General features: G+C 42.2%; 1 protein-coding gene across 2 annotated transcripts in view; it reads left to right on the top strand.

Moving 5' to 3' along the window:
- Window positions 1–27318, top strand: part of kmt2a (lysine (K)-specific methyltransferase 2A) — a 74793-nt gene that overhangs the window by 9414 nt on the left and 38061 nt on the right. The window contains exons 2-11 of one of the 2 annotated variants that reach the window (XM_061783386.1): window positions 10635–10707; window positions 11589–14899; window positions 16518–16695; window positions 17017–17245; window positions 21260–21948; window positions 23141–23214; window positions 23976–24212; window positions 24406–24552; window positions 26132–26227; window positions 26521–26629. In XM_061783386.1, coding sequence (XP_061639370.1) covers window positions 10635–10707; window positions 11589–14899; window positions 16518–16695; window positions 17017–17245; window positions 21260–21948; window positions 23141–23214; window positions 23976–24212; window positions 24406–24552; window positions 26132–26227; window positions 26521–26629 — 5143 coding nt within the window. Of the gene's footprint in view, window positions 1–10634; window positions 10708–11588; window positions 14900–16517; window positions 16696–17016; window positions 17246–21259; window positions 21949–23140; window positions 23215–23975; window positions 24213–24405; window positions 24553–26128; window positions 26228–26520; window positions 26630–27318 lie in introns of both variants that reach the window. The other variant, XM_061783385.1, reaches the window with a different exon arrangement.

Below are 27318 nucleotides of genomic sequence, written 5' to 3'. Positions count from 1 at the left end.
AAAGATGCACTTCTGTGTAATCCACTCTGTGTGTAAACATTCTGAGAGGATGCATCATCCGAGGGGCATATCGGAGGATGAGCTCATCACCAATTCTTATTCCAGGAAGAGATGAGGCACACCGTGCGTACTGTAAATGTCAAAGGAAAGATTCCTGGAATGTGTCAAAAGTGTTTTTAAACTGTCCAAGACAGAGGTATAAGAGGCAGCCTTTTGCCACAGGGTATCCAGACTGCTTGAAAATACTAAGACGGGGAAAGAGTTGCAGTAGGGCTGGGTGATTAATCAAGTTTTGTCAAGTTTTTGGGTAAAAAGAAAAAAAAAAAGAATATTGAAAATTAATTTTAAGGCCTTATCGCCCAGCCCTGAGTAGTAGTAGAAAAATAAATAGAAGAAGCCAGGCTGTTAGCTTGTGGTTTCAAACTCTTCTCCTTGTTACGTCTATTGGGGTGAATGATTTGGGAGATATGTTATTTAAACAAAACAACCAATTGCTCCTCTATTTGTGAAGTCCAACAACAGAGCGAGCTTCAGGTCACTTATGATTTGGGTATTCAGTTTCACATCACAATCACTAAGAACTTTTGTGATTGTAAATATTGAACAGGTTTAACATTTACGATTGTCGGCACCAATTGTTTTCTGGGCAGATCGGAGAGGGAAAAACGGTTAACACACGCCACACAACATCTTTGATCAGAAGTGGGCTAAAATTTGTCCTGATGGTTGGTATGCGTCATAAGAAGTCACAAATGGAGGGCAATGATTAAGTACAGAATATATAAGTGATGAATTGATAAGTAAGAATTCTGTAAATTGCATGGAATTGATTGTTGATGTCTTGAAGAAAAATGGAATGAAACCATCAGAGGCACTGTTTATTCAGTCTCAATTAGTTTGATGTCTAAAGAAGTAAAACATGTTAGCTTATGTACTGTATGTGAGGTTGAGCTACACAGGTACCACCACACAGAAAGCTTTTGTAAATCCATTTGACAAAACTTTTTACAGTCTTTACATTTGGCAAAACTGAAGGCAGTGCCATTTATCTCCATGTCAAGAAGTACTTTTTCAAACATGTTACAAATAAGATCCTGAATATTCCTGATCCTATCCTACATTAAAAAAAAATCTCTCTCTATGAATGACGACAAATCTATTGTATACTGGTGGGACAAAATAATTAAACGTGCTATGACTTTTTATTGTCTCGCTCATTATGAATGAGATTATACTTTGCCTTTAACCTTCAGAGCTAGCCCTTAATTGCACATCGGAGCGCTCTGCTGCTTTTACAGCATTAGGTGACTTCCTAAATGGCAATGTAATAGCTTGTAAGATGTACATTGTACCTAATTCGTGTACTTTATTTTGTGTACCTTCTGGCTGATTCACTCCTGTTTTCCTCTTACTCACACGGTCCCCATCTTACTCATTACTGGACCCTATCTAGTTGCTCAGAACAGAAGTGTTACTTATCCAAAATGTCAGCGATGACTCTGCTTTCATTGCCCAGCAAAAAAACAAATGGACATTCAATTGCTTGTGCTACCAACAACGCCAGGCTGGTAGGAAATCGTGATGAATCGATCGAGATAGGCTCAACATCTTTCCTTTCATGGGATAGACTGTTTGACCACCTCATGTGAGTTATTTGCTACATACCGGTAATTGTGGTATCTGGTTTCCGTGCCAGTGCAGACATTTGTCACATCTGAGCCTTTTGGGTCCTCTTAAAGTTAGATGTAAATCAATACAAACGATCCAAGTGTAAAAATGCTAATGTATTAAGTAATAGTGAAATACTATTATTGGCTGCACTTTGCATTTTTATGTTCTGTAATTGATCTTATTATTATCTACCCAAGTGAATCCCACAGAGTTCTATGGTCCACAGTTCTTGCATAATTTATTTGAACCACATAACCCTAACCCTAATAAAATGGACTAGAGCTGAGCATAATTATTGATTAATTTATTGTTAAGAATTCTGACAATGTGTGCAATTGATTTTTTTGCTTAATTGCGTCTTGAAGCAATTCAGGCAAAATGGAGTGCACTGCTTGGCTGAAACCAGCAAAGGTGCCGATTTTAGTGTGCTCTATGAAGAAGTAGAACCTAACATCAGCTTTGGGAAATTGAGCTACATCCACAGAGAGCTACACTCAACTCCTCCAGGCACCATCATTCTGCTCAATACGAAACTGGCATTGAAACAGTTAAACAGAACATTCAGAGAGACAGATTCTCACATTCCATAAAAAATAGATATGTTTTTATTTATTTCAAATTAGATTAAAAAAAATACAATCGATTAATTGAGTTAAAAAAAATGTAAACAGTCGATCATTGAAATAGTCAAATGCCCTCCATAAAATGGAAAAACGTTTTACCTGTGAGATACATATAGTAGATATAAAAAGTCTACATACCACTGTTCAAATGCCAGGGTTTTGTGATGCATATAAAAAAAAAATTAGATCAAAATAAATAATTACAAAGGTTTTTCACCGTTAACACTGTGGCGACCCCTAACAGGGAAAAGCAGAAAATCACTTCACCCTATAAACTGTACAACAAATTGAATTAATCTTTTTGAGAGGAGAAGTAAAAATGAACAACTGAAATAATGTGGTTACACAAGTGAGCACACCCTCTTATAACTGGGATCTGTTGGATTGACTTTTTGGAATTATGGCCAAAAAGTTCAGACAAAAACACGTTTTACCATGCATTTGGGAGATTTTGTTACGGCCATAATCCCACAAGGTACTGCACATGTCTTTGGGGCAAACACAACCCTGCTCATCACCAAAAGAACACCTTCCCTACACAGAAGCATGGTGGTGGCAGCTTTGTGCCCGTGTTTCCTCAGCAGGAACTCAGGGGCCTTATACTAAGTGGAAGGAATTATGAACAGTTCTAAATAAAGGTCAGTGGTAGCACAAAACCTTCAGGATTTCACTAGGAAGTCAAACTGTTTGAGGAAAACGCCTATAGATCGACAGAAATTTATTTGGGGTTAATCGGAGGCATTTTAAATTGTGGCAGGTGTGCGCTGACTTCCATTTAATCAGTTGTGAACACAGCCACATCCCAACAATAAGAGGGTGTGCACACTTGTGCAACCACATTATTTGACTTGTTTATTTTTATTTGCCCTTTAGGTTGTACAGGTTAAAGGCCACATTAATAGTGGATTTTTTTTTAATATCACAAAAACCTGGCATTTTAACAGGGGTGTGTAGACATTTTACAATATCCATCCATCCATTTTCTGAGCCGCTTCTCCTCAATAGGGTCGCGGGCGTGCTGGAGCCTATCCCAGCTGTCATCGGGCAGGAGGCGGGGTACACCCTGAACTGGTTGCCAGCCAATCGCAGGGCACATACAAACAAACAACCATTCGCACTCACATTCACACCTACGGGCAATTTAGAGTCTCCAATTCATGCATGTTTTTGGAATGTGGGAGGAAACCGCAGTGTCCGGAGAAAACCCACGCAGGCACGGGGAGAACATGCAAACTCCACACAGGCGGAGCCGGGGATTGAACCCCGGTCCTCAGAACTGTGAGGCTGACGCTCTAACCAGTCGCCCACCGTGCCACCAGGTGTAAACAGTTAAACAAAATTTAAGGACCACTTAAATAAGCACCTTTTCTTCCAATAAAAAAAAAATAAATGAGAAAAGCTGTAATTTATTTTACAATATATCCACTGTATTTATTCAGCTGATCTAGGTTTTGCCTGTTGATTTAACATCACGTTTTGATCAAGTCTTATCTGTTTTCATGCATTAGTATCAGAAAGAACAGCAACCCCCTTGTTTCTGCAAACCCCTGTTCAGGCTTTTTTCTGCAGAAAAATGTAGAATTGACTGCGATGATGGTTATGTGATATGGAAATTTAAAGGCCCCGAGTGCAGGAAAAAGTGACAATAACATTTTGTGAAATAATCTTGATCATTGGAAATTTTGATGATTAAAAAAAGTTCTCAGTGGAAATCCCCCATTTAGACTCACAATACAAAATTTATACATTTACAAGGAATAGAGCCACAGTTTAAGTTACTAAAATTATGTAAATATGTTTTTACTGGATGAATTTAAAATTATGACATAGTGACCAATCTGCATAGATCAACAGCTTGAACCAATCTAAACACATTAAGTGGAATCAAATATTTTTCTTTATTGTTCACAAGAAGGGGGAATTCAGTCCCTTATCTGCATGTAACGGTAAAAGTCCCTAAAGTTTTTATGTAGTCAAACCGATACAAACAGTTGCTTTGCAAACCCAATTCACATTAATCTTTTGCCTTTTAGGGACAGTCCCTCGCGCCACGCACTTATGCAGCAACTCATATTAATTATCGGTTTTAGTTCTTGCACGGTGGACAAGACTGGTTAGAGCGTCAGCCTCACAGTTTTGAGGACCGGGGTTCAATCCCTGGCCCCGCCTGTGTGGAGTTTGCATATTCTCCCCGTGCCTGCGTGGGTTTTCTCCGGGCACTCCGGTTTCCTCCCACATCCCATAAACATGCATGAATTGGAGAGTCTAAATTGCCCGCAGGTGTGAATGTGAGTGCGAATGGTTGTTTGTTTGTATGTGCCCTGGCGATTGGCTGGCAACCAGTTCAGGGTGTACCCCGCCTCCTGCCCGATGATAGCTGGGATAGGCTCCAGCACGCCCGCGACCCTAGTGAGGAGAAGCGGCTCAGAAAATGGATGGATGGATGGATAGTTCTTTGATACAGTATCAGCTCAAGTTCTACAATTCACTGGTGGCTTCATTAGGTACACCTGCTCAATCTAATACAAGAGCCATATCAAAAACTGTTCTTTACAAAGATAACATTGTTTCATGTTTGACTTCTCATACATGTTTTCAAAGCAGTAGCTACTTCTGGAATGTAGAATGTTAAACCAAGGGGCATAAAAATAGAGGACAGCAAGTTGGCAGCTAGCGGCTAACATTAGCAGTTGACCCCACTCCATGGGCTTCCATGTCCCCTTACTTCACCTAAACCCTGGTGTGCTTTCTTCGTCTCTTCTCATTTTGGACGTTCATTTTGATGACCTGTTTCAGAAAAGATCCGTTGACGTATTAATACTGGCAGACTTGAGCTCTCGTGACGTACATTGAAGTGTTCCTCTAAGTTTTTGTGGAACTTGAGTTGCATATTTTCCATACAAATTCAGGTAAATTCTAAACTATATAATCTTTGGGGCATTCACATTTGGAGACACCATTGTAATATACAATGGAGCCTTGGTTTACAATATTCCTGACATATGACATTTTGAGGTTATGACTGGCACACAATGAACTAGTTTGTGCAGCAACGTAAGATGAAAGTTTTCATTTGACTCTTTTATTATTCTTAATTTTTTTATTTTGAGTTTTAAAATCGGGGAATTTTCAGTTGGGAATGTTCCATGGGAATTAACAGGAACTTATTGGGAATAAACAGGAATATACCAGGAATTTACAAAATGAAAGTTGGCTCTCTATATGGAATTCAATATAGTTGGGGAAAAATATATTTTATTATAATCCCGAGTCAAACAACCAGACCTCTTGCAAGTACAGTTGATTTACGAGCACCTGAATGTATGACTTTTTTTTAGTTATGAGCTGTGGCTTGTTTTTTTTTGTTTTTGCTTTGTGTTGCAAAATTTGAGTTATGAGTGAGTTCCTGATACTGTCTATTGCTGCTTGAGTAAAGTTAAAAAAATTGAGCAATTTAGGTACTTTAATGCCCTCGTGTGTGGGCAAGGAGAGCTAGCTAAAAAGTTTATATCTATACTGGAATAGGATCTTTTTCCATTAAATAGCCTTCAATTTTCGGTGAATTCCCATGCAATGTTTCCCATTTGGAATACAGTGGTTCCAAATTTCTGGAGCTTACGTCCCATGGAATTTTACCGGAAAAGTTCTGGAAATTTACTGGTAATGCACCCCCCTCCGCAACCCTATTTACTGTATATTTATGTAGTTGTGTTTTTCATTAAAATATTGATGTAATTATAACTACTGTGTATGCGGCGGTTCCGACTTAAGTACAAATTTGGAATATGTTTCCACTTTAGGAATGGAAAGGAATGGAACTCCCTCGTAAACTGAAACCATGTTGTGTTGTAGAAATGAGTAAAGGGACATTTTGGTTTTCCCAGTAATATCCTGGCTTGTTCAAATCAAAGCGGCATACGGAGTGTACCTCACACTCCATTGTTTGTTTACATCTTGCAGTTACCTCCCAAAGCTGCATGCCCCTGCTGTTGAGCTCATCACACGGCCGTAGGCGTACAACGACGGCAAGAGAGCCTTGTCGTGCGTGGGAGGCTTCTTTAGACTTAGGATTGGCAGGCGTGTGCATGAGCATGTCGTGGCCCCTGACCCCTCTCATCCTCCCAGGAGACGACTTCGCTCCCTGTTGTTGTTAATAGCCGAGATGATGTTTCCATGTCATGTTTTCTTCCCTCCCCTTTCTCCGGTGGCCCTGAACTGTATAACACAATGGCAAATAATTTAACACGACAAATAAAAAAAACACAACAGCAAATATCTATACACAACGGCAAATTAAAAAACACAGCAGAAAATAACTAACCACAATGGCAAATTAAAAAACAGAACAGCAAATAACTAAACACAATGCCAAATAATTAGACACAACAGCAAATAAAAAATAGAAAACAACAAATAACTAATCACAACAACAAATAACTAACCACAACAGCAAATCAAAAAACACAACAGCAAATAACTAAACACAACGACAAATCAAAAAAACACAACAGTTAACCAAATAACACAACAGCAAATACAAAAAACACAACAGCAAATAACTAACCACAACGACATTAAGCTACCGCAAAAGGTAGGTACTGGTCAGGGATAATACTCATTGCTGATTGGACAAACCTACAGGAAGACTTGCTTGGACCATGCCGTCTGTGCAGAGGTTGCTCGCCGCTGAGTTAGTGCCCCGGGCACTTGTCTTCCAATATGTGACACGCTGAAGGCGTGGATTGGAATCCCGGTGTGGTCGACTCTGCTGGGAGCGTCGCGGTAGTTATGTAACGCAGAGCCACAAAATCAGACGGGTTACATGTGTCCCGAGTCAAAATATTATTTGATAGCAGCAGCTATGTTTGGATCACCGGTAACATTCATTTAAAAAAACAAACCAGACGTGCAATAACTTCCTGGTCAAAGCGTCCAATCAAGTCGTCCCTCTCGTCCAATCAGTGATGAGTCTTAAACCCGACCAGTACCTACCTCTTCTGGTAGCTTAATGTCATTGTGTTTTTTTTTCATCTTCTGTTGTGTTTTTTTAACTTGCCGTTGTGTTTTGCACTTCAGGGCCACCTTACCCTTCACATTTTTTTCACTACACCTGCCCTGCTGTTGGTCCCCTCCCCCACACACTCACCACTACGGTTTGCTTGTTTAAATCCACTTCTTAGTGAAAATGTTCTTATGGTGAAACAGGCGCCTGACAGATCGACGGGCATGAGCTCACATGCGTTTCCATGAGGCAGCACGTCATCCGCCCTTGTGCTGCTCTCCAGCATAGTGGGGTGTGATGTCATTGAGGCCTACACACACCATCACAGCGAGTCAGAGTCGTTCGTTGGCACCCCGCCCCCCTTTTCCTCAAGCGCTGCAACAACGCCCACTGAGAGTGGCCGCATGCTCGGAGTGGCGAATGGAATAACTGTGAGGAGAGGGGAAGAGGAGGGAATGCTTAGCAACGGAGAATTTATGTGGAGGAGAACGTGCACAGGGGCAAGTGAATGTATGTGCGCATTATCCCCTCCTTTTTAAATTTAAAATTGTTTTATTCCATGTGTTATTTCTTGCTTACTCACCCAGGTTGCAGGTTACTTTTGACTGGTAGTCATTTGCATGTGCAAGTCCGCACTCGGATAGCATGTGCTCTGCAAACTGGGCCAACGAGACCTCAAGTGCATCTCTGCACTGTAACTGCTATAAATAAACATGATAAAAAGACATCCTCACCTCAACTCTGAAGCGCACACACACTCAGTTGAAGACGTAAAGGCACAGTGGGTGCCAAAGGTTGTCCTTCAGTGCATATACTGCAAGCTTGAACAGGGACCAAGGATTCGTTCTGACTTTCGTTTTTCATTGTAGTAAACTACAGTCTTTATAGCCAAGCTTTGTTATACCTTACTACATTAACATCTTGGCTCATAAAATGCATCACAGTTTGTTGCATGGTTTAGCAAACCATCTTAACTAATTTGAAGCACTGAAATTGATGTATATTCAAATGGGGATAGAGGCATTTTACTGAATTTTAATGTTCTTTATTTTAAATATTTTTTTAGCGTACAGGCAATACATACAAAATTGTAGTAATCAATCCTACACAATTGGCACAATTCTTACTGGCCAGTTAATCGATTCAAAACGATTACCGTATTTTCCGGACTATAAGTCGCTCCGGAGTATAAATCGCACCAGCCAAAAAATGCATAATAAACATATATAAGTTGCATTTTTGGGGGGAAATTTATTTGATAAAATTCAACACCAAGAACAGACATTTCATCTTGAAAGGCAATTTAAAATAAAAATAGAATAGAGAACAACAGGCTGAATAGGTGTACGGTATGCTCACGTAACACATTCAGCTAACGTTATAGGACGCATAAACAACGAACTGAGAACGTGCCTGGTATGTTAACGTAACATATTAACAGTTATTCAGATAACTATAGCATAAAGAACATGCTAACAAGTTTACCAAACCATCAGTGTCACTCCAAATCACTAAATCCAATGAAATCTTCATCCTCAAACAACTCCGCCAACTCCGGAGGTAGACGATGCGCCGCTTCCACTTCTACGTCGCTTTCGTCAGACTCATCTTCAGTTGCAGGTACAGATACATAGGCCTAGAGCGCCCTTTTGTGGTTGTCATTATGAAAATAACATGAAATTATATAATAATGTGTTAATAATTTCACATATAAGTCGCTCAAGGATATAAATCGCACCCCCAGCCAAACTATGAAAAAAACCTGCGACTTATATTCCGAAAAATATGGTATTATGCCGCTCTCTAATTGATAGAAAGATAGCTAGCGATACTTTCTTAATCCCGTGGGTGAAATAAAATATTGCAAAGCCAATACAGGAACAAACAAGAACATGTAATGTAATATATGGTTACATTTTGTTTGGATATTTTTACATTTTGATAATGGTTATAGACATGCTAATTGTGTTTCCTTATTTAGCTATATGACTGGGGAAAAATACCGTATTACAAACCCTCTGTATAAAAATGCTTTGCAGTTTGTGGTAATGTAGAACTGCACTGCATGACACTAAGGCGTGTTTCGGATAACTTGACCCTCTCATGGAGCAGGAGGTAATTAGAGTTATAGAATATCAATAAACACCTCAATATGATGCACTGCAAACCACAACAATAATGTTAAACGTTGAATAAATGCGTCTTTAGATGAAAGCATTATATTCAATCTCCAATGTTGTGTACAGTAATTGTATATTAAATTTTGAGAAGAGATACACAGAGATGTTTCTAATATTGTGGTTGCCCCATTTACTTGATTTTCTTCTTATAATTCTACCTTTCCAGTAAATTACCAACATCCTGTCAGCCTCACTTATTGTTATATTGTGTTAGATTATTAGAATCATGAAATCAGTCATAGCTTTGACACTTGAGCCTTGATTCAGACTTTCAATACTTCGATTGTGCTGGGGTGACTTATGACCAAGCACCTAAACATGAGGCTGCTTCCCCTTAGGGAGCCTGGAAACATTACTGGCTGGGTGTTAGTCACTAAGTACAATCTGAATGTTGGCATTTCATTTTATCCTCTGTGGTTTGTACCCACCCCGTAAGCAGTAATGACTCAATTTATTGTTTGCTCTTTAAAATGTCACTTTGACCTCAATTTCCTAAAGTCCTGTGTCATTTTGTCACATTGCTTATTCACCCAGCCACATATCGATAGTCTGTTTACTATCACACATGATAAAGAATGTATCAAAGCCCTCGAATCTTTGTAACATCATGATCTTCATTAAATGGCTAATTTACAGGGTGAGTGAAAAGTAACTCCCGGTTTTAAAATACTTTTTAATTTATTCATTTCATTTATTCCTTATTGTAATATGTATCTCAATTTTTTTGTGCATGTCCCATGATTAAAGAAGCCAGTCGGTTCTACCAAACCAACGACTTTGGAAGAACTTGAAGGGCGAATACGAGAAATTATGTCTTCCATCCCACAAGAGTTCCGTGTGAAATCAGTTAATGCGGTTCCCAGGCGGCTTGAGAAACTGGTGGCTAATGCTGGCGCCCATATCGATTTTAAATAAAACTCCGTGAAATACACTTTCTTCTCATATTGATTTCTTGTAAGAATTATAGTTCAGAAATAAGTTACAAGTACTTAAAAATAGGGAGTTACTTTTCAATCACCCTGTATATTTGCCTTAATTCAGAGTGACACAAGTGTTGGACATCTGACAAATATTTACACAAATGGATGCCATCTATTTAGATAGAGTGCTCATAAAGTAATAAACTGTCTTTTTTCCCTTCTTTTTATTTCTTTGTAGGAAGAAGTGTTTGGAGGATTTGGAACAAGCACTGAGCAAAAAAGAATACCAAGTCCATCAACAATCACTTCAGGTAATCAAACTACTTATTGTTATTATTAGTATTTACTTATTTTTTTTCTTTATCAAGGAGGTTTGGTTTCTTCGACTTGTGGTTGTTGGTTGTCTTTCCCCTCGTGTCTGTGGAACTTCTTGTGTATAGTTTTTGTTATATGAACCTGGAATTTTCCATTACGGTTAGCATGGTGGCCGACTGCTTAGCACGTCTGCCTCACAGTACTGAGGCCACGGGTTCAAGCCGGACTTGCCTGTGTGGAGTTCGCGTGATCTCCCTGTACCCGCGTTGGTTTTCTCGGGGTACTGCGGTTTCCTCCCACATTCCAAAAACATGCATGGTAGGCTAATTTAAAACTCTGGCTGGCGACCAGTTCCGGGTGTACCCCGCCTCTTGCCTGGAGTCAGCTGGGATGGGCACCAGCACGCCCGTGACCCTAGCGAGGATAGGCGGTATGGAAAATGGATGGTTAGCTTATCTTTGAAAGATATTTACATAAAATAAACGTGACATCATAAAATTGACAAAAACCTCCATTGTTTACAATGATAGTAACTTCTGTTATTCTGTGTAGGTTCAGAAGCTCTAATGTCTTACCTGTTCTGAGATGCACGATAGATTTGAAAGAAGTTAAAATCTTGCATGTTTATCTTTCTCTCAGGTCTTCCAGTAATTAAACATGTAATTTGCCATGCTTATGTAGGATCTTAGTACATCTCTTTGATGCAGAATAAATAAAATGAAATGTCCTTCTTTTTGTTATTTTTTTTTTTTTACACAATGTTTTAGCATGAGGTTGGAGGATGTTGAGACGCATAATGGACAAAGATTCTACTTCAGTATCTGATGGTAAAGACTAACATTTAACCATTTAAATTGTGCTTTGAATTTATCACCAGGCCCACCAATACAAGAGAAGAAGCCAAGAGGACGTCCACCACGCACCCTCGCTGCCCATAAAGATGTTGCTGCAGGTCGACCTTCCCCCTCGTCCCTTTTCTCCTCCACGCAGACCAAACCTGAAGATCCTGAAAGGCCAGCGCAAAAGGTGAAGAGACTGCCAGGGAGGCCACCTGGCACCGGAGAAAAGCGAAGAGGTCGTCCCCCATCGTCAACTTCCAAGAAAGGTTGGAGCGCAGGAAGCCCTGCGGCAACGGAGGATAGTAGACAAGTTGGTTCTGAGTTGAGCGTGGACACTGAGGAGGACAGAGATGGAAAAGGTGTAAAGAGAGCACCGCAGTGCTCTGCTCAGCCACATAATGCAAATCTACCCCAAGGTGGGCGGGGTGAATCCAAAGTTTCCAACTTGAAGAGAGCAACTACTCTTACATCATTCAAGTCACGGCTCAAGGCGTTGCCCGGCGTCCCTCGACGTAGGCGTGGACGCCCCCCCTCAGCAGAGCGGCTCAAAGCTGAGGCAGCTGTGGCTCAGCTGTCCGCCTCCACTGATTGTGGGGATGGAAAACATAAAGCCTTTAAAGGAGGGGACAGAGGCATAGAACCACAGCAGTCCATGCTGACTAATGTGAATGCTGAGGAAGACCAGGACTCTTCCATACTTCCCTCCTCGCCATCTCCCTCCATGCCGGACCAGGCGGTAGGACTCAGAAAAAGCCCTCGACACAGGAAGCCCATCAGGATTGTCCCATCTTCTAAGCGCACTGATGCGACCATCGCTAAACAGCTGCTGCAGCGGGCTAAGAAAGGAGCACAGAAGCGACTGGAGAAGGAAGCTGTGGCCGGTGGGACGGGAGCCTTTGAGACCGGTATCAGGAAGACGCAGCTGAAGAACATCAGGCAGTTCATCATGCCTGTGGTCAGCACCGTATCCCTTCGCATCATCAAAACCCCAAAGCGCTTCATTGAAGACGAAGGCCACTTCGTGTCCCCTCCGCCCCATATGAAGATCGCACGGTTGGAGGCGCCAAACTCATCTATCTCTACATCCGCCCAACCCACCACCACCACCACCTCTTCCCCTTCGCCGGCGATGGTCTCCACTACAGTGGCCACCACCAGTACCGGTACTACTGTTCCCAACGATTCCCTCCCGCCTCCTCTACCTCCAGCTCCCACCCCCTCCGCTCCATCAACAACTGACAGTCTGCTCAATAGCAATACCGACAATGCGGCCAATGGACGATTCAGTAGTAGTGCTGCTTCTTGCGGCTCAAGTGCCATGTCACAGCATTCATCGCAGCTTTCCTCAGCAGAGTCTTCCAGATCTAGCAGCCCCACTCTGGACGACTCCTCATGCGATTCTCAGGCATCCGAGGCCACGCAAGCACTGTCCGAGCCTGAGGACCACTCTCCATCCTCGCAGGGAGAGAGGGAGCCCAACCTGTTACACAGCTCCCAGCCTCCCTCACCTCCTTCAGAGCCGGAGCGTGTTTTATCCAAGAGGAGTCGACGTGGCCGCAGAGGACAGGGTGCGAGTCGGGGCGATCAAGGCCAGACTACGAGGGAGACGCTAGCCTCCAGTGCCAAAAAGCCAATCATCAGCCCACCTATGGGAGTGCTGATGTCCTCCTCCGCACTTCTAAACCCACAAAAAGTTTCATCCACAGCGTCTTCGTCTTCTTCGCCTCCACCTCCCCCTCTCCTCACACCACCACAGCCTCCCCATTCAGCCTCTGCTAGTACAGCTGCTATTAGTGAGCACCATTCCCAGTCACCCTGGTTGCCACACCCCATCCCGCCGTTCATATCTGGGTCATCAGTGCTATCCAGCATGCCGGACAAACGGAGCCGCTCCATTCTGAGAGAGCCAACCTTCCGCTGGACATCCCCGTCCCACCCTGAATACCAGTACTTCTCCTCGGCCAAGTACGCCAAGGAGGGCCTCATTCGGAAACCAATTTTTGACAACTTTCGTCCTCCCCCTCTCACCGCTCAAGATGTAGGGCTGCTGCCTCAAAGTGTCAGCGGAGTAGGGGGCGCTGCTCCCGGTGCCTTCCCCGCACAAGGCGGCGGATCAGGAACGGGGAACCGCCTGTTTGCAACTCATCATGCTCACAGCCATCCCTCCTCATCCCGCTTTGATGCACCTCTCCAGAAGCGTAGCCCGCTTCTGCGTGCCCCACGTTTTACAGCCAGTGAAGCCCACTACAGAATATTTGAGTCGGTAACACTGCACTCGTCCTCTGGCAGCAGTCCGGGTTCTCTATCCCCACACCAGAAGTCGTCAAGCTCCAGCAGAATTTCACGGCGCAGGAGACGACTGATCTCTGGAATTTTACGTGGCCATACGCGGTCTCCTTCCCACTCGATGACCAGGCGCAGCAGTCAAATTGTGAGCCAGATGTCTGTGGGCAGAGGGTCCTCTGAAATGTCTGCTCTGTCTGACTCTGTCTCAAGTTGTAACCCCAGCTCCTTGCAGGGGGGATCCGCCACTCCACTAGCTACTAGTGCCTTAACTCCTGCTCCCTTCGGCAACTTTTCAGTTTCCATGGGTCTGACCTCACAGGGGATACCTGACAGCAGGAGAGGGCCGGCTGGAGACCCACCACCTCCTTTATCAACTACATCGTCCTCCTCTTCGCCCCTTTTCCCCCACTTTCCTTCCAGTGACCAGGACACAGGGCGAGGAGCTGGAAAAGGAAGTAAAGAGAAAAGCATGTCAGCTCCCCAGGAGCCTGCTCCAAAGGACAAAGAAAGGGATGCTGAGAAAAATAGGGAGAAGGAAAATAAGAAGGAAGGGAGGAAGGATGTGGAGAAAAGGAGTAAAGTTACTACTCCAGATGGCTCCCCGATTGCACCCTCCGGCCTCTATATAGATGGGAGGGACTCCGAAGATGCACTTTTGTCTATTGCTCCAAAAAAGGCTCCAGGGAGAAAAAAATCAATCTCAGTCGATGCGGTTACAGACACTCCATCCTCTGAGGTGCGTAGTCTCCATGCCCCTGTTCCCAATTCCATTGCAAAGGACCGTTTGCCTAAGAAAGGGAGATCCAGCGAGAAGGGGGCAGATATAGAGGATGGAGAAAAGGAGGAAGAGAAACAAAGTGCTCCCAGCCAGCATGCGGCGAGCCTTCCAGGGCAGCCAGGCAAACAATATCTCCCAGTTTCCTCGCTTGGATCAGTGTTGGAACAAGCAGAGAAACAACCTGCAGCCGACAAGCGGGTAGTTGGACTTCTAAGAAAGGCCAAGGCTCAGCTTTTTGAGATAAAGAAGAGCAAGCTAAAACCTGCGGACCAAACTAAGGTCCAGGTCAGTTTTCATTTAAACATGAGTCTCTCTGTTTCTTCATGCAGCTATAATCAAGTGTTTTTTAAAATATATAAATAGAAAGCTGTAGAGCTGCAACAATTAATCATTTAATCGACAACTAATCCATTATCTAATTAATTACTGATGATTTGGGATAATCGATTAATTGTTGACAAAAGTTGTTTAGCTTAATTGTCAAAATCCTCTGAAATTCAGCCTCTTAATAGTAAATATTAATAGCATGATAAGAAAGCAGTAAATATTAATAATTATATTTTTAATAATAATAAAGCAATAGGCGGCATGGTGAACGTCTGGTTAGAGCGTCTGCCTCACAGTTCTGAGGACAGGGGTTCAATCCCCATCTCCACCTGTGTGGAGTTTGCATGTTCTCCCCGTGCCTGCGTGGGTTTTGTCCGGGCGCTCCGGTTTCCTCCCACATCCCAAAAACATGCTTGGTAGGTTAATTGAAGACCTCTAAATTGCCCGTAGGTGTGAATGTGAGTGCAAATGGTTGTTTGTTTATATGTGCCCTGTGATTGGCTGGCGACCAGTTCAGGGTGTACCCTGCCTCCTGCCCGATGATAGCTGGGATGGGCTCCAGTACTCCCGCGACCCTAGTGAGGATAAGCGGCTCAGAAAATGGATGGATGGATGGATGGATGGATGGATAAAGCAACAGCACGGTGGAAGACTAATTAGCATATCTCCCTCACAGTTCTTCCTTCCTGTGTGGAGTTTGCATGGTGCTCCGATTTCCTCCCACGTTCGAAAAGCATGCATGGTAGGTTAATTGAAGACTCTAAACTGTCTGTAGGTGTGAATGGTTGTTTATTTATATGTGCCCTACGATTGGCTGGTGACCAAATCATGGCGTACCCCGTCTCTCGCCCAAAGTCAGCTGGGAGCCCAAAGTCAGCTGGGAGCGCGCCAGAAGAGCAGCGGTTCAGAGAATGAATGGATGGATAATTATGAAGAAGACTGATTATATTTGTGTTTCATCAAAATAAGACATTTTCCAACATCTTTAACTTTGGAAAACAATTATCAACAGTTTTGGCTATATTCTGACATGCTATGGACCAAACCAGTAGCTGAATCATAATTTAATCAATTTATGTTTGTACATTTTCTGCACCGTCAATTTGAAATAGTCCTGTTTTTGTATAAAGAGATGGAAATTAAAAAAAGTTTTAAAAAATCTGATTAATCGGAAAACAAATTGACAAATTAATCAATTTTAAAAATATTTGTAAGCTGCAGCCCTAGAAATCTGCATTTTTACTTAAAGTGAAACCTAATAATAGGAAAGTCCCACAGAGGGTGTTGCTTGAGGGGAATTCTGTTAGCTTCATACATTATGCACGAAGCAACATCGCCTGTGATTTTGAAAGCAATCCTTTGAATAGACGTTCTCTCTGTTCTTCTACATCTAATCTGTTGATTACTTGGGCATATGCCGTCATTGCACTTATACATGGGTTGGGTCATCTTAGAGAGTTGACCTTGGGTTTTCATTTGCAGTATCGTTCCAATGAATCAACGGGCACCAACGGTACTGTATGTCTATGAACAGAGTATAACTATCTGTTCTACTTGTTTTGTTGTTGGGAAGCAGGGTCAAGAAAGTGACTCTTCGGAGACCTCTGTACACAGTCCGCGCATCAAGCACGTGTGCCGCCGTGCAGCTGTGGCTCTTGGCCGCAATCGTGCAGTGTTCCCTGATGACATGCCCACACTTAGTGCCTTGCCCTGGGAGGAGAGGGAGAAGATCTTGTCTTCCATGGGGAATGATGGTGAGGAAATTGGGACACATTTCACCTGCTTGTGGATTTCACTTTTCTTGTATTGATTATTTGATTAATAATGATGCATTGGTTAGACTCATTTCATCATATATACATACATACATGCATTAAATATCTTGTCTTTGTAGTGTATTCAATTAAATATAGGTTGAACATGCAAATCATTGTATTCTGTTTTTATTTGTTTAACACAACTTTCCAACTTCATTGGAATAGGGGTTGTAGTTGGTGAGCCAAGAGCCAAGAACATTTAAATGTGTTTGCTTCTATTGTGGTCCATCTAAAGATCTAACATTTTCCTGTTTTCAGACAAGTCATCGGTAGCAGGCTCAGAGGAGGCCGAGCCTCAATCCCCACCCATAAAGCCACGGGAGACACGGCAAAAGGCCATTCAAGAAGCTCCTCCCAAAAAGGGTCGGCGGTCACGACGCTGTGGCCAGTGTTCAGGCTGTCAAGTTCCTGAAGATTGTGGTGTGTGTACCAACTGCCTCGACAAGCCCAAGTTTGGGGGACGGAACATCAAAAAGCAGTGCTGCAAGTAAGTCTTACTTGATCAGTGTTATTTATAAGAATGCGCCGATACCATTTTTCCAAGTACCTACATTTAAGTAGTCACGGATACCGAGTACCGATACTTGAAAATGTGTTTTATTTTAATCGTATTTTGTTAAAAAAACAAACTTTTCTTGGACATGGTATGTTTCATGCAAATATAGCACTTTTTAGAGGAACAACACTAACAGAATGAAACCCATTTAAAAATAAATAAATAAATAAATAAATAAAAAATAAAAAAATAGCCAAAACAAAATGAATGATTACAACTGTCATTGTATGGTGTGATAACTAAAGCATTTTGATACAAATATTAAATTCTCTACTAATCGGTTTTATAACACTTCCAAAACGTTAAAACTTTAAATAAAACTTATTCACCGGAGATGCTGAAGGAGACGCAGCAGACCTTCCTTTTCTCCTGACTGTCCGTATAAGGTAGCTCATACATGGTGCTCTGAAAGGGTCCCAAAATCCTTTTCCAGGTTGAAACAAGTCAGACTGTAATATGTTGGTTGACCTCGCCCCACAAAGTCGAGTTTTTTTGTTTTTAAGTGGCCTTGAAAATGATTTATTAATTACATCCAAAATCGTTCTCTTCAATAAATCAATCTCATGCACATATTCAGCTCAACCAATCATGGACTATTTAGCTGAACCAATCAGAGAATGGGGTAAAATAACCAACGTGACTCAGCCTGCGTCAAGGCACGAATCTAAAATCTAATTGGTTAGACCATTTCAACGGTGTGTGTGTGTTTTACTTGTTTGACGCCAGCACTTGGGATTTTGAAGGCTTTGGGCAGATTATATTTATTTATATGGCAACAAATAGAAGCTGAAATCTGATTGGACAAAAAAAAATTCTGCATACAGTGGGTACGGAAAGTATTCAGACACCCTTAAAATTTTCACTGTTATATTGCAGCTATTTGCTAAAATCATTTAAGTTCATTTTTTTCCTCAAAAAAGAAAAACTGAAATATCACACAGCCATAAGTATTCAGACCCTTTGGTGTGACACTCATATTTAACTCGGGTGCTGTCCATTTCTTCTGATCATCCTTGAGATGGTTCTACACCTTCATTGGAGTCCAGCTGTGTTTGATTATACTGATTGGGCTTGATTAGGAAAGCCACACATCTGTCTATATAAGACCTTACAGCTCACAGTGCATGTCAGACAGAGCAAATGAGAATCTTGTTGAGGTCAAAGAAACTGCCTGAAGACTTCAGAGAGAGAATTGTGGCAAGGCACAGATCTGGCCATGGTTACCAAAAACAATTCTGCTGCACCTAAGGTTCCTAAGAGCACAGTGACCTCCAAAATCCATAAATGGAAGACGTTTGGGACGACCAGAACCCTTCCTAGAGCTGGCCGTCCGGCCAAACTGAGCAATCGGGGGAGAAGAGCCTTGGTGAGATAGATAAAGAAGAACCCAAAGATCACTGTGGCTGAGCTTCAGAGATGCAGTTGGGAGATGGGAGAAAGTTCTAGAAAGTCAACCATCACTGCAGCCCTCCACCAGTCGGGGAGTTATGGCAGAGTAGCCCGACGGAAGCCTCTCCTCAGTGCAAGACACATGAAAGCCTGCATGGAGTTTCCTAAAAAACACCTGAAGGACTCCAAGATGGTGAGAAATAAGATTCTCTGGTGTGATGAGACCAAGATAGAACTTTTTGGCCTTAATTCTAAGCGGTATGTGTGGAGAAAACCAGGCACTGCTCATCACCTGTCCAATACATTCCCAACAGTGAAGCATGGTGGTGGCAGCATCATGCTGTGGGTTTGTTTTTTAGCTGCAGGGACGGGAGAACTGGTTGCAGTCGAAGGAAAGACGAATGTGGCCAAGTACAGGGATATCCTGGACGAAAACCTTCTCCAGAGTGCTCAGGACCTCAGACTGGGCCGAAGGTTCACCTTGTAAAAAGACAATGACCCTAAGCACACAGCTAAAATAATGGAGTGGCTTCAGAACAACTTCGTGACTGTTCTTGAATGGCCCAGCCAGAGCCCTGACTTAAACCCAACTGAGCATCTATGGAGAGACCTGAAAATGGCTGTCCACCAAGGTTCACCATCCAACCTGACCGAAGTGGAGAGGATCTACAAGGAGGAATGGCAGAGGATCCCCAAATCCAGTTGTGAAAAACTTGTTGCATCATTCCCAAAAAAACTCATGGCTGTATTAGCTCAAAAGGGTGCTTCTACTAAATACTGAGCAAAGGGTCTGAATAATTATGGCTGTGTGATATTTCAGTTTTTCTTTAATCTGCAAAAATGTCAACAATTCCGTTTTTTTGTGTCAATATGGGGTGCTGTGTGTACATTAATGAGGAAAAAATTAACTTAAATCATTTTAACAAATGGCTGCAATATAACAAAGAGTGAAACATTTAAGGGGGTCTAAATAATTTCCGTACCCACTGTATACAGTACTTTACACGACTGGAAGCTGAGTAAAGCAGCCAAGACAAGCTTTGAAATGAAGACAAATAAAATACATTAATATATATTATTATTAGTGGTGTAACGATTCATTCATTATATCGATGTATCAATTTATATTCCTACGATCCAACTGGATTGATCTATGTTGGCCAGTTAGCCTTCCGGACGCGGCGGTAAATATATCGATTTAAATCATTTTACAAGGTAATAAATCGATTGTATCGATACTAGGAAATAGCGCACCGGATTTAAGCACGGCAGGCTTTATGTGGAAGTGTCTATGTGTTGTATTTCCAAGAAAAACGCTTGTAATTCCTTTTACTTCGCTTGATTTTTCAGTTAGCACACTGCAGTTAGCACTGTCAGGGCTGCTTTCATCTTCGTCTCTTTTCTTCTTCGCTTTCTTTTTTTAAGCCCCATATCTAGTCACTCCTTTACGTAGTGCCACTGTTGGCTGGATGAGACACCATGGTATACGTGTGTGTTGTTTTTTTAAGCGCTTTGATTTTAGTGTAAGATGTCTGGTGGATGCAGATGAGAAAGAGGCTAGCAAGAAATTATCATTAAGCATGCGTGTGTGAGTTTCTCCAAATCTCTGTGCACTTTAAAGCCTTTCAAGCTGCTTAGTTAAGCTTGCTAGCCGCTAACAACGATAACAGAGTACCCTGGAAGGGAAACTCAGGTGAACAAGAGTAGAACCAATGACAATGTCAACTACTGGACGGTCTTTAATGCTCAGGTTTGTGCTCCATAGAACAGGTTTGTCCATTTATGTACCTCTCCATTTATTATTAACACTATTCCTAAAAAGATTTTCCTCATGAAAATCTCACAGTGCTTCGTTTCTAGCCATTACTGTTTAACTGCTTAGAACAGGGATTCACAAACTTTGGGTCCAGCTATGGACACCCTTCAATGGCGACATTTTTCTAAGGACTCCCTCATAAGTCTAACACCAATTAAACGTATCTCTTCTAGGCAAAAAAAAAGGTATGTATAAATGTATGTGTGTGTGAGTGTATGTATTTATAAATATATATATATAAATCTTTTTTTTTAATTACACACATATATACATATATGTATGTGTGTGTGTAATTAAAAAATAAAATAAATAAATATATATGTACACACACATTTATATTTATACATTTTATTTTGCCGGGTACAGCATGGCTGATCCGAAAGACTGCTATTGCGCATGTGCATCATCACAAAAGACCCCGGATAATCACTCCTGCGCATGTGCATCACGCCACAGGCAGACAAGAGGCAGTGCTGCGAGCATTGGGAGGATTTAGGTGTTTTTGAGAGAAAAGCAAAGCTTAAAAATAAAAATAAATGACGACATCGATGAATAAATTAATTTTGCATGATTTTGATCGTCAACCTCGTCATGACTAACTAATCGTGGCAGCCCTCGTACTGATACTGTACCTCGGTGCCATAGTTATTTATCAGGAAGCCTTGACTATTATATAACAAGTCATCAGTCAATGTAACATTTAAGAAATCAATGGAGTCATTTTCTGTCTCCGTCTACAGGATGAGGAAGTGTCAGAACTTGCAGTGGATGCCCTCAAAGCTGTTTCTGCAAAAGCAGGGCAAAGGTAAGAAGGACAAGAAGAAGAACAGGTTAGCTGAGAAGAAGGAGGGTTTCAATTCAGTTAAAGGACAGAACTCTGAGGCTGGCACCAAGACCGGTACTGCACCACCAAAGGAGGAACTTCCCCACAAAAAGAGTGAAATTCCTCCTCATGACCCGGGCGAAGAGAACTCAAAACAGCAGTCATCACCACAACTATCCTCTCCAGCCCCGTCATCTTCTCCTTCCCCGGATGAATCCCCACAAACCACCAGCGCATTCACAGCCCAGGCCCAGTCCCCTGACCCCAAGCATCTCTCTGTCTCGAGCATCATCCCTAGCAAGAAGGGGCAAAAGGGGCAGCAGACAGCATCATTGTCATCCTCCTCTTCATCGTCACCCTCCTCGTCCAGCTCATCGTCTTCATCCTCCTCATCTTCCTCCTCCTCATCCTCAGCTCAGAATTCCCCTGCCCCTTCCCCATCTATGCCAGCTCATCCTCAACCGTCCCCACAGCCGCAGGGGCCGCTGAGTGATCAGGCACCCACAAGGAAAGACGCCTCACCCAAGATTCCATTAAGCGAGCCCATGAAGACCCAGCAGCAATCACCGCAACAGAAGAGCTCAACAACAGCAACGTCCAATACGAGTAAGGGACTGGCGCGATCTTTTAGCTCTTTTTTTTGTGTCCATTTTCCACTACACAGTTGGGGCGGGCTGTTTTTCACTTAAAATAAAAATGATGCTGCATAGAAAAGCAAAGTAAAATAAAATAACGTCCACACTAAAGATATGTGTTAAATTTTGTCATGTTCTGACATGTATCCTCCAATGTTACTAGGGCTGCAGCCATTGAATATTCATTAGTATTATTATTGTCCATTTGTAGTTGCCATCCTCACGTTCCACGCTAAGATAGCTGTGACTGTGAGTGACTGTGGCCTAAAAAGCGGGGCATGGCCTGGTGAGGGACATGGGAGTCAGCAAATTAAAGCGTAGAGTTGGCTGTTGTGAACTCAGGTTAGCAACTGGTGGTTGTGAAGTGTGAAATGATCCCAAACTTTTGACATTCTGTCTTTCACACTATTTCATCCTGGCATCCTGCCATGACACCAGCAGAGTGATGCATGCTTCTGTAGTAGCATTATTCTGTGTGGGCAAATGATCACTGTGAAGCTTCGAGGCTGACATTTTGCTTCGACTTTTTTAGTAATCAAATTATTTGAGTTATTCAATCCGCTGTATCTGGTACGTCATGTGACCAAACCTGGAAAACGGAATAGCTGGCTTCCTGTGTATGCTACACTAATGAGCATGACTAGGATTGATAACATGATTGTTTGATCCTGAACTTGCTAAAATGTTGTTTTCTTTATGGCTGGTGTCTTCGGACGAAAGTTAAATACATGTATATCATTTATTTATATAAATATGATATGATATATGTAAACTGGAATGAAGCCTAAATATTGAATATTGTAATCTTTTGTGGCTCTGTGGTGACAACTTGTTAAAAAAGACAAAATTTAAAGTCTCTACGGTTGCTTTTTCACTGCCTACTTCGCCATTCGCCCATTGTTCGTGTCATTAATCGTTTCAGCCCTAAATGTTACAATTTTGCGGTGATTATGAATATGCCCAACCAAGGAGCGATCAGCAGTGGTTAACGTAGCGCATATTGTATTGGATCTGCACGATTAAAAGGCAGGCTGAGCAGGTACTATAAATTGTACCTTGTGGTATGACCTTTTGCCAATGGAAAGCGATATTGACTAGGACTGTGGTGAAAGGTTGTTAAATTCAAACAACTGACTTTTTTCCTTGTTTTATCTTTTTCATAGGTGACCCAAAACAGCTGAAGAAGCAAATCTTTCGCTCTGCTCTTCCAACTCCTAAACAGAAACCAAAAGACAAGGTAGGAAACTTACTTTTTCCCATTTTTTTCCCACCACGTTTTTAGCAATTGATCAAGCTCAAGGTTCCTTAAATATAATTAGAGGTTTAAATGGGATTAGCCATTCTGCAGGTTTTTTTCCACAGACTATTAAAAACTGGATGGAGTCAATGCATTCTGCTCAATTCTTACTAATTTGGGATGACATCATTCGGGTGTAAAATGTATGCAATTGTTGGCATGCAAGACACTTGGTGCAGATCCATCTATCCATCTTCTGTACCGCTTATCCTCACTAGGGTCGCGGGCGTGCTGGAGCCTATCCCAGTCATCTTCAGGCGAGAGGCATGGTACACCCTGAACTGGTCGCCAGCCAATCGCAGGGCACATACAAACAAACAATCATTCGCACTCACATTCACACCTATGGGCAATTTAGAGGCTTCAATCAACCTACCATGCATGTTTTTGGGATGTGGGAGGAAACCGGAGTACCCGGAGAAAGCCCACGCAGGCACGGGGAGAACAACAAAACTCCACACAGGCGGGGCCGGGATTTGAACCCCAGTCCTCAGAACTGTGAGGCAGACGTGCTAACCAGTCGGCCTGTTATCGATCCATGTTTTTAATGATGGAAGCTTTATGATGTCCAAAGGAGATTTTTCCTTAAATTGCTGTTCTCATTTCTACACGGCTCCAAATGAATACCCTTAAAACCCTCTGTAAACACAACAATCACTGTATTTGTATCTTTTGTTTTCTTTTATGATGAACCTGAGAAGACGCTGGCCACTAAACCCCCTGGCAGCTGTACTTTAAACTGGCTGGGCACTCCCTCGACTAGGGGCCAGGCGAAGTCCACGGCGCCCTGCGACGGAGTGCATCGAATCAGAGTGGATTTCAAGAGGGACCATGATGTGGAGAAGGTGTGGGAGGCGGGTGGCCTCAGCCTACTCACCTCTGTGCCTGTCACACCCAGGGTGCTCTGCTTCTTATGTGCAAGCAGTGGAAACGTTGAGGTAGATAAATAAATAAATAAAATGCATTTGTTTCCTAACAGATATGAAGCACTGTTGAAATTACATTTCCCACCAGCTTCATGGTGTAAAACACATTTAAGTTCCTATTTGCTTGTTAAGTTGGGGGTGGGAATCTATAATAGCGTTGTTGTGCATGAAATCTAAATGTGTTGGTTCCTTTCTGTCTCCCTAGTTTGTTTTCTGCCAGGTGTGCTGCGAACCGTTCCATCTCTTTTGCCTGGGCGAGTCTGAGCGTCCTATCCAAGAGCAGTTTGAAAACTGGTGTTGTCGCCGATGCCGTTTCTGCCAGGCCTGCGGGCGCCAGCAACAGAAAGCTAAAGTAAGCCATTCAGTACAGTTCAGATCATTTTTTTGGCCAGGCACAAAAGAAGCTCAATCTAGGATGACAGCGTGTAAAAAGGCTATGGAATCTTCCCTAGAGAGACACTTCCTGGCATTGCATGGGGACAGCCATTAATCAGCTTTATGGATTTGTGCCCTGATTTTTATTATTTAACTCAAATCCTGTGCATGCTGCACATGGTGTGAACCTCACATAGTTGTCATTACAATTTTATTTTTATATAATGTATGTATTCACATTTTTACACAAGGAAGTCAAACTGTTGGTTCATTGTTTTGGCCTGTTATTACGATTTGATAAGCAACACAGATATGATTGATCTTCTCATTGGAGGTCTGCTTGGCAAATAGATCTTTTTTACGCTCCAAGTTATTTGGAACAAATTTCCACCTAAAGGGCGTTAAGTTATTTATTACTTTGATTGGCTTCCATTTCTGGCTCCTCTACACAAGCACGTCTCTGGCAGGCTCCGTGCAGAGTGCGGCTGAAAGCTCCTGGCCACTGTTGTGTCAAACCGCTGCAGATAAATCAAACCCTTGAAAATGGGAACTTCATGGTCATAAAAATCATGCCTAATACGCTTCTAAACCTGTTTCTCAGCTAGACTGTACATCTCTCGAAGCACTTGCCAAGGAAAATTCTTTGTACTGTATAGTGTTTGTAGTATTGTGACTCTCTAATATAGCTGACTGAGGTAAGCAAAATATAGAGAATAATGATATTATTAATGCATTACACTTATCTAGAAACGGCTCTGATTATTGTGCACCCCTGTGAACTACAATTTCAGTAATAAACATATTGTTACATGAATACCTATAATGTTAATAATTATTGATACAGTTCTTACATTGGGTGTCATTACAGTGAAAGTCGTCATAATGGGGGCTGGGGGGTCATTTGAACCAAATTCCTTGATCTTCTGTGAGGAAAATTTAGACCTTGAGAAGGGATCACATTTGGTCATCCTTTCCAGAATGACCAGGCTGCAATGGGTGCCAAGTGGACAACATTAATCACATGATGTGATGCTATACAATGTTAGTGTAAACAGCATTAGAGTCCATTTAATGAGATAAAGTGTCGCAGGTAGACACTTGCTTCTCCTCAGGACCTGTCCTGGTCGGTCAATCCTCCATGGCGGCAGCCTCACTTTGCTAACCGCCACCTGGCTGGGGGGGTGGGTTGTGGGTTGGGGGTCGGGGGTGGTGGTGGGGCTGGCAGTAAAACAAGATGAAATGTCAGGGGTGAGGCAGGGCGAGTGACTAATTGCATACAAGGTGAAGTTTAATCGAATACGAGGGTGTGGTCTTAAGTCAACATTTAAACATTTCTACAGAGGTAGCTGTTCTAATTTCTGGGGGTAGGTCATCCGGACTACTGGATCCCGAATGGAGAATATTCTAAAACCTGCTGACTTCTTTTTAGCTTTCGGAGTTACCAAAAGACCAGCATGTTGTGAGTGTAAGGCTTGGGATTAGTTGATTATTATTAGTGAATAATGACATCATGTTTGATATTTACATGATCTTGTCTTAATTTGGCCCCATAGCAGCAGCTGCTGGAGTGTGATAAGTGCCATAACAGCTATCACCCGGAGTGCCTGGGTCCCAACCACCCTGCAAAACCCACCAAAAAGAAGAAAGTCTGGGTATGATGACTACGCTCCATGCTTCCTGCACACACCTTCTCACCTTGATGTGTGTACTCTTGCACCAAAATTCTCCCAGCAAGTTCTTCTCCAAGCCTTTTGTTCACACATGATCTTTCCAGGTTTGGCACGCTAGTGTCAAATCCATCCACCTACTTCTTTCTCCCAGATAGCAACTATGAAAACATTACACTTTTGTCACAGTGTCACTTTAACACATATTTTACACAGCTGCCTGTTAGTTTGAGCAATATAGTCCCCAACTTGTTTGCTGTGTCTGTTTGTTTTTCCAGATTTGCACCAAGTGTGTGCGTTGTAAGCGTTGTGGAGCCACCAAACCTGGGAAGTCCTGGGATGCCCAGTGGTCACATGACTTTTCCGTGTGTCACAACTGTGCCAAAGGTGATCAGTAGCTATTGTTCTTAGGTCAAAGAAAGAACCATGGTTTTGAATGACAACTGACACATGATGACCAGGGTTAGATGAGGTCACAACTCTGAGTCGCAACTGATTGGATTTGATAAACCTTTATTCATCCAGAAAGTGGACATTTAGTTGTTGAAGCATGTTACAACAAAACTGATAAGAACAATAAAGATCCAAAAATCAATACCTGTACATACACAAATACAAACAGTAGCAAATAATATTAACTCATTCACTGCCAGGTGTTTTAATGCATTTTGACTGATCTTTAAAGACCCAAAGAATAGTGTTCTGTGGCAATATACATCAGCACGGAACCGACCAAAAGAAAGTAGACTCTCTTTTTGCACCAGAAATTATATATATTTTTTCTGGCTTTTTGCATTCTTTAGTAATCATCAGTAGAAGATGGTGTGGTTTCACCTAAAACGCCGGTTTCCAATGAAAAAGCAGAGAAAACTGGCTTTTTGTGAAATAAATATTTCAAGCAAAAAAGTGAGTTTTACGCTGTTTTGCTTTTGTGTCCTAAAACTATAAATAGAAATACGACTGAGAAAGGGCTTTTGATGGCAAAGTGATAATTTATTTATAGATAAATTTTTTGCATGCCGTTCGTCATTCACTACATGAACTGCATCATGTTTTCTCACGGTCGCGACACACAC

Source organism: Phyllopteryx taeniolatus, chromosome 8 (assembly GCF_024500385.1).
Source record: "Phyllopteryx taeniolatus isolate TA_2022b chromosome 8, UOR_Ptae_1.2, whole genome shotgun sequence".
NCBI lineage: Eukaryota > Metazoa > Chordata > Actinopteri > Syngnathiformes > Syngnathidae > Phyllopteryx > Phyllopteryx taeniolatus.
This window is presented reverse-complemented; position numbering and strand designations above follow the sequence as displayed.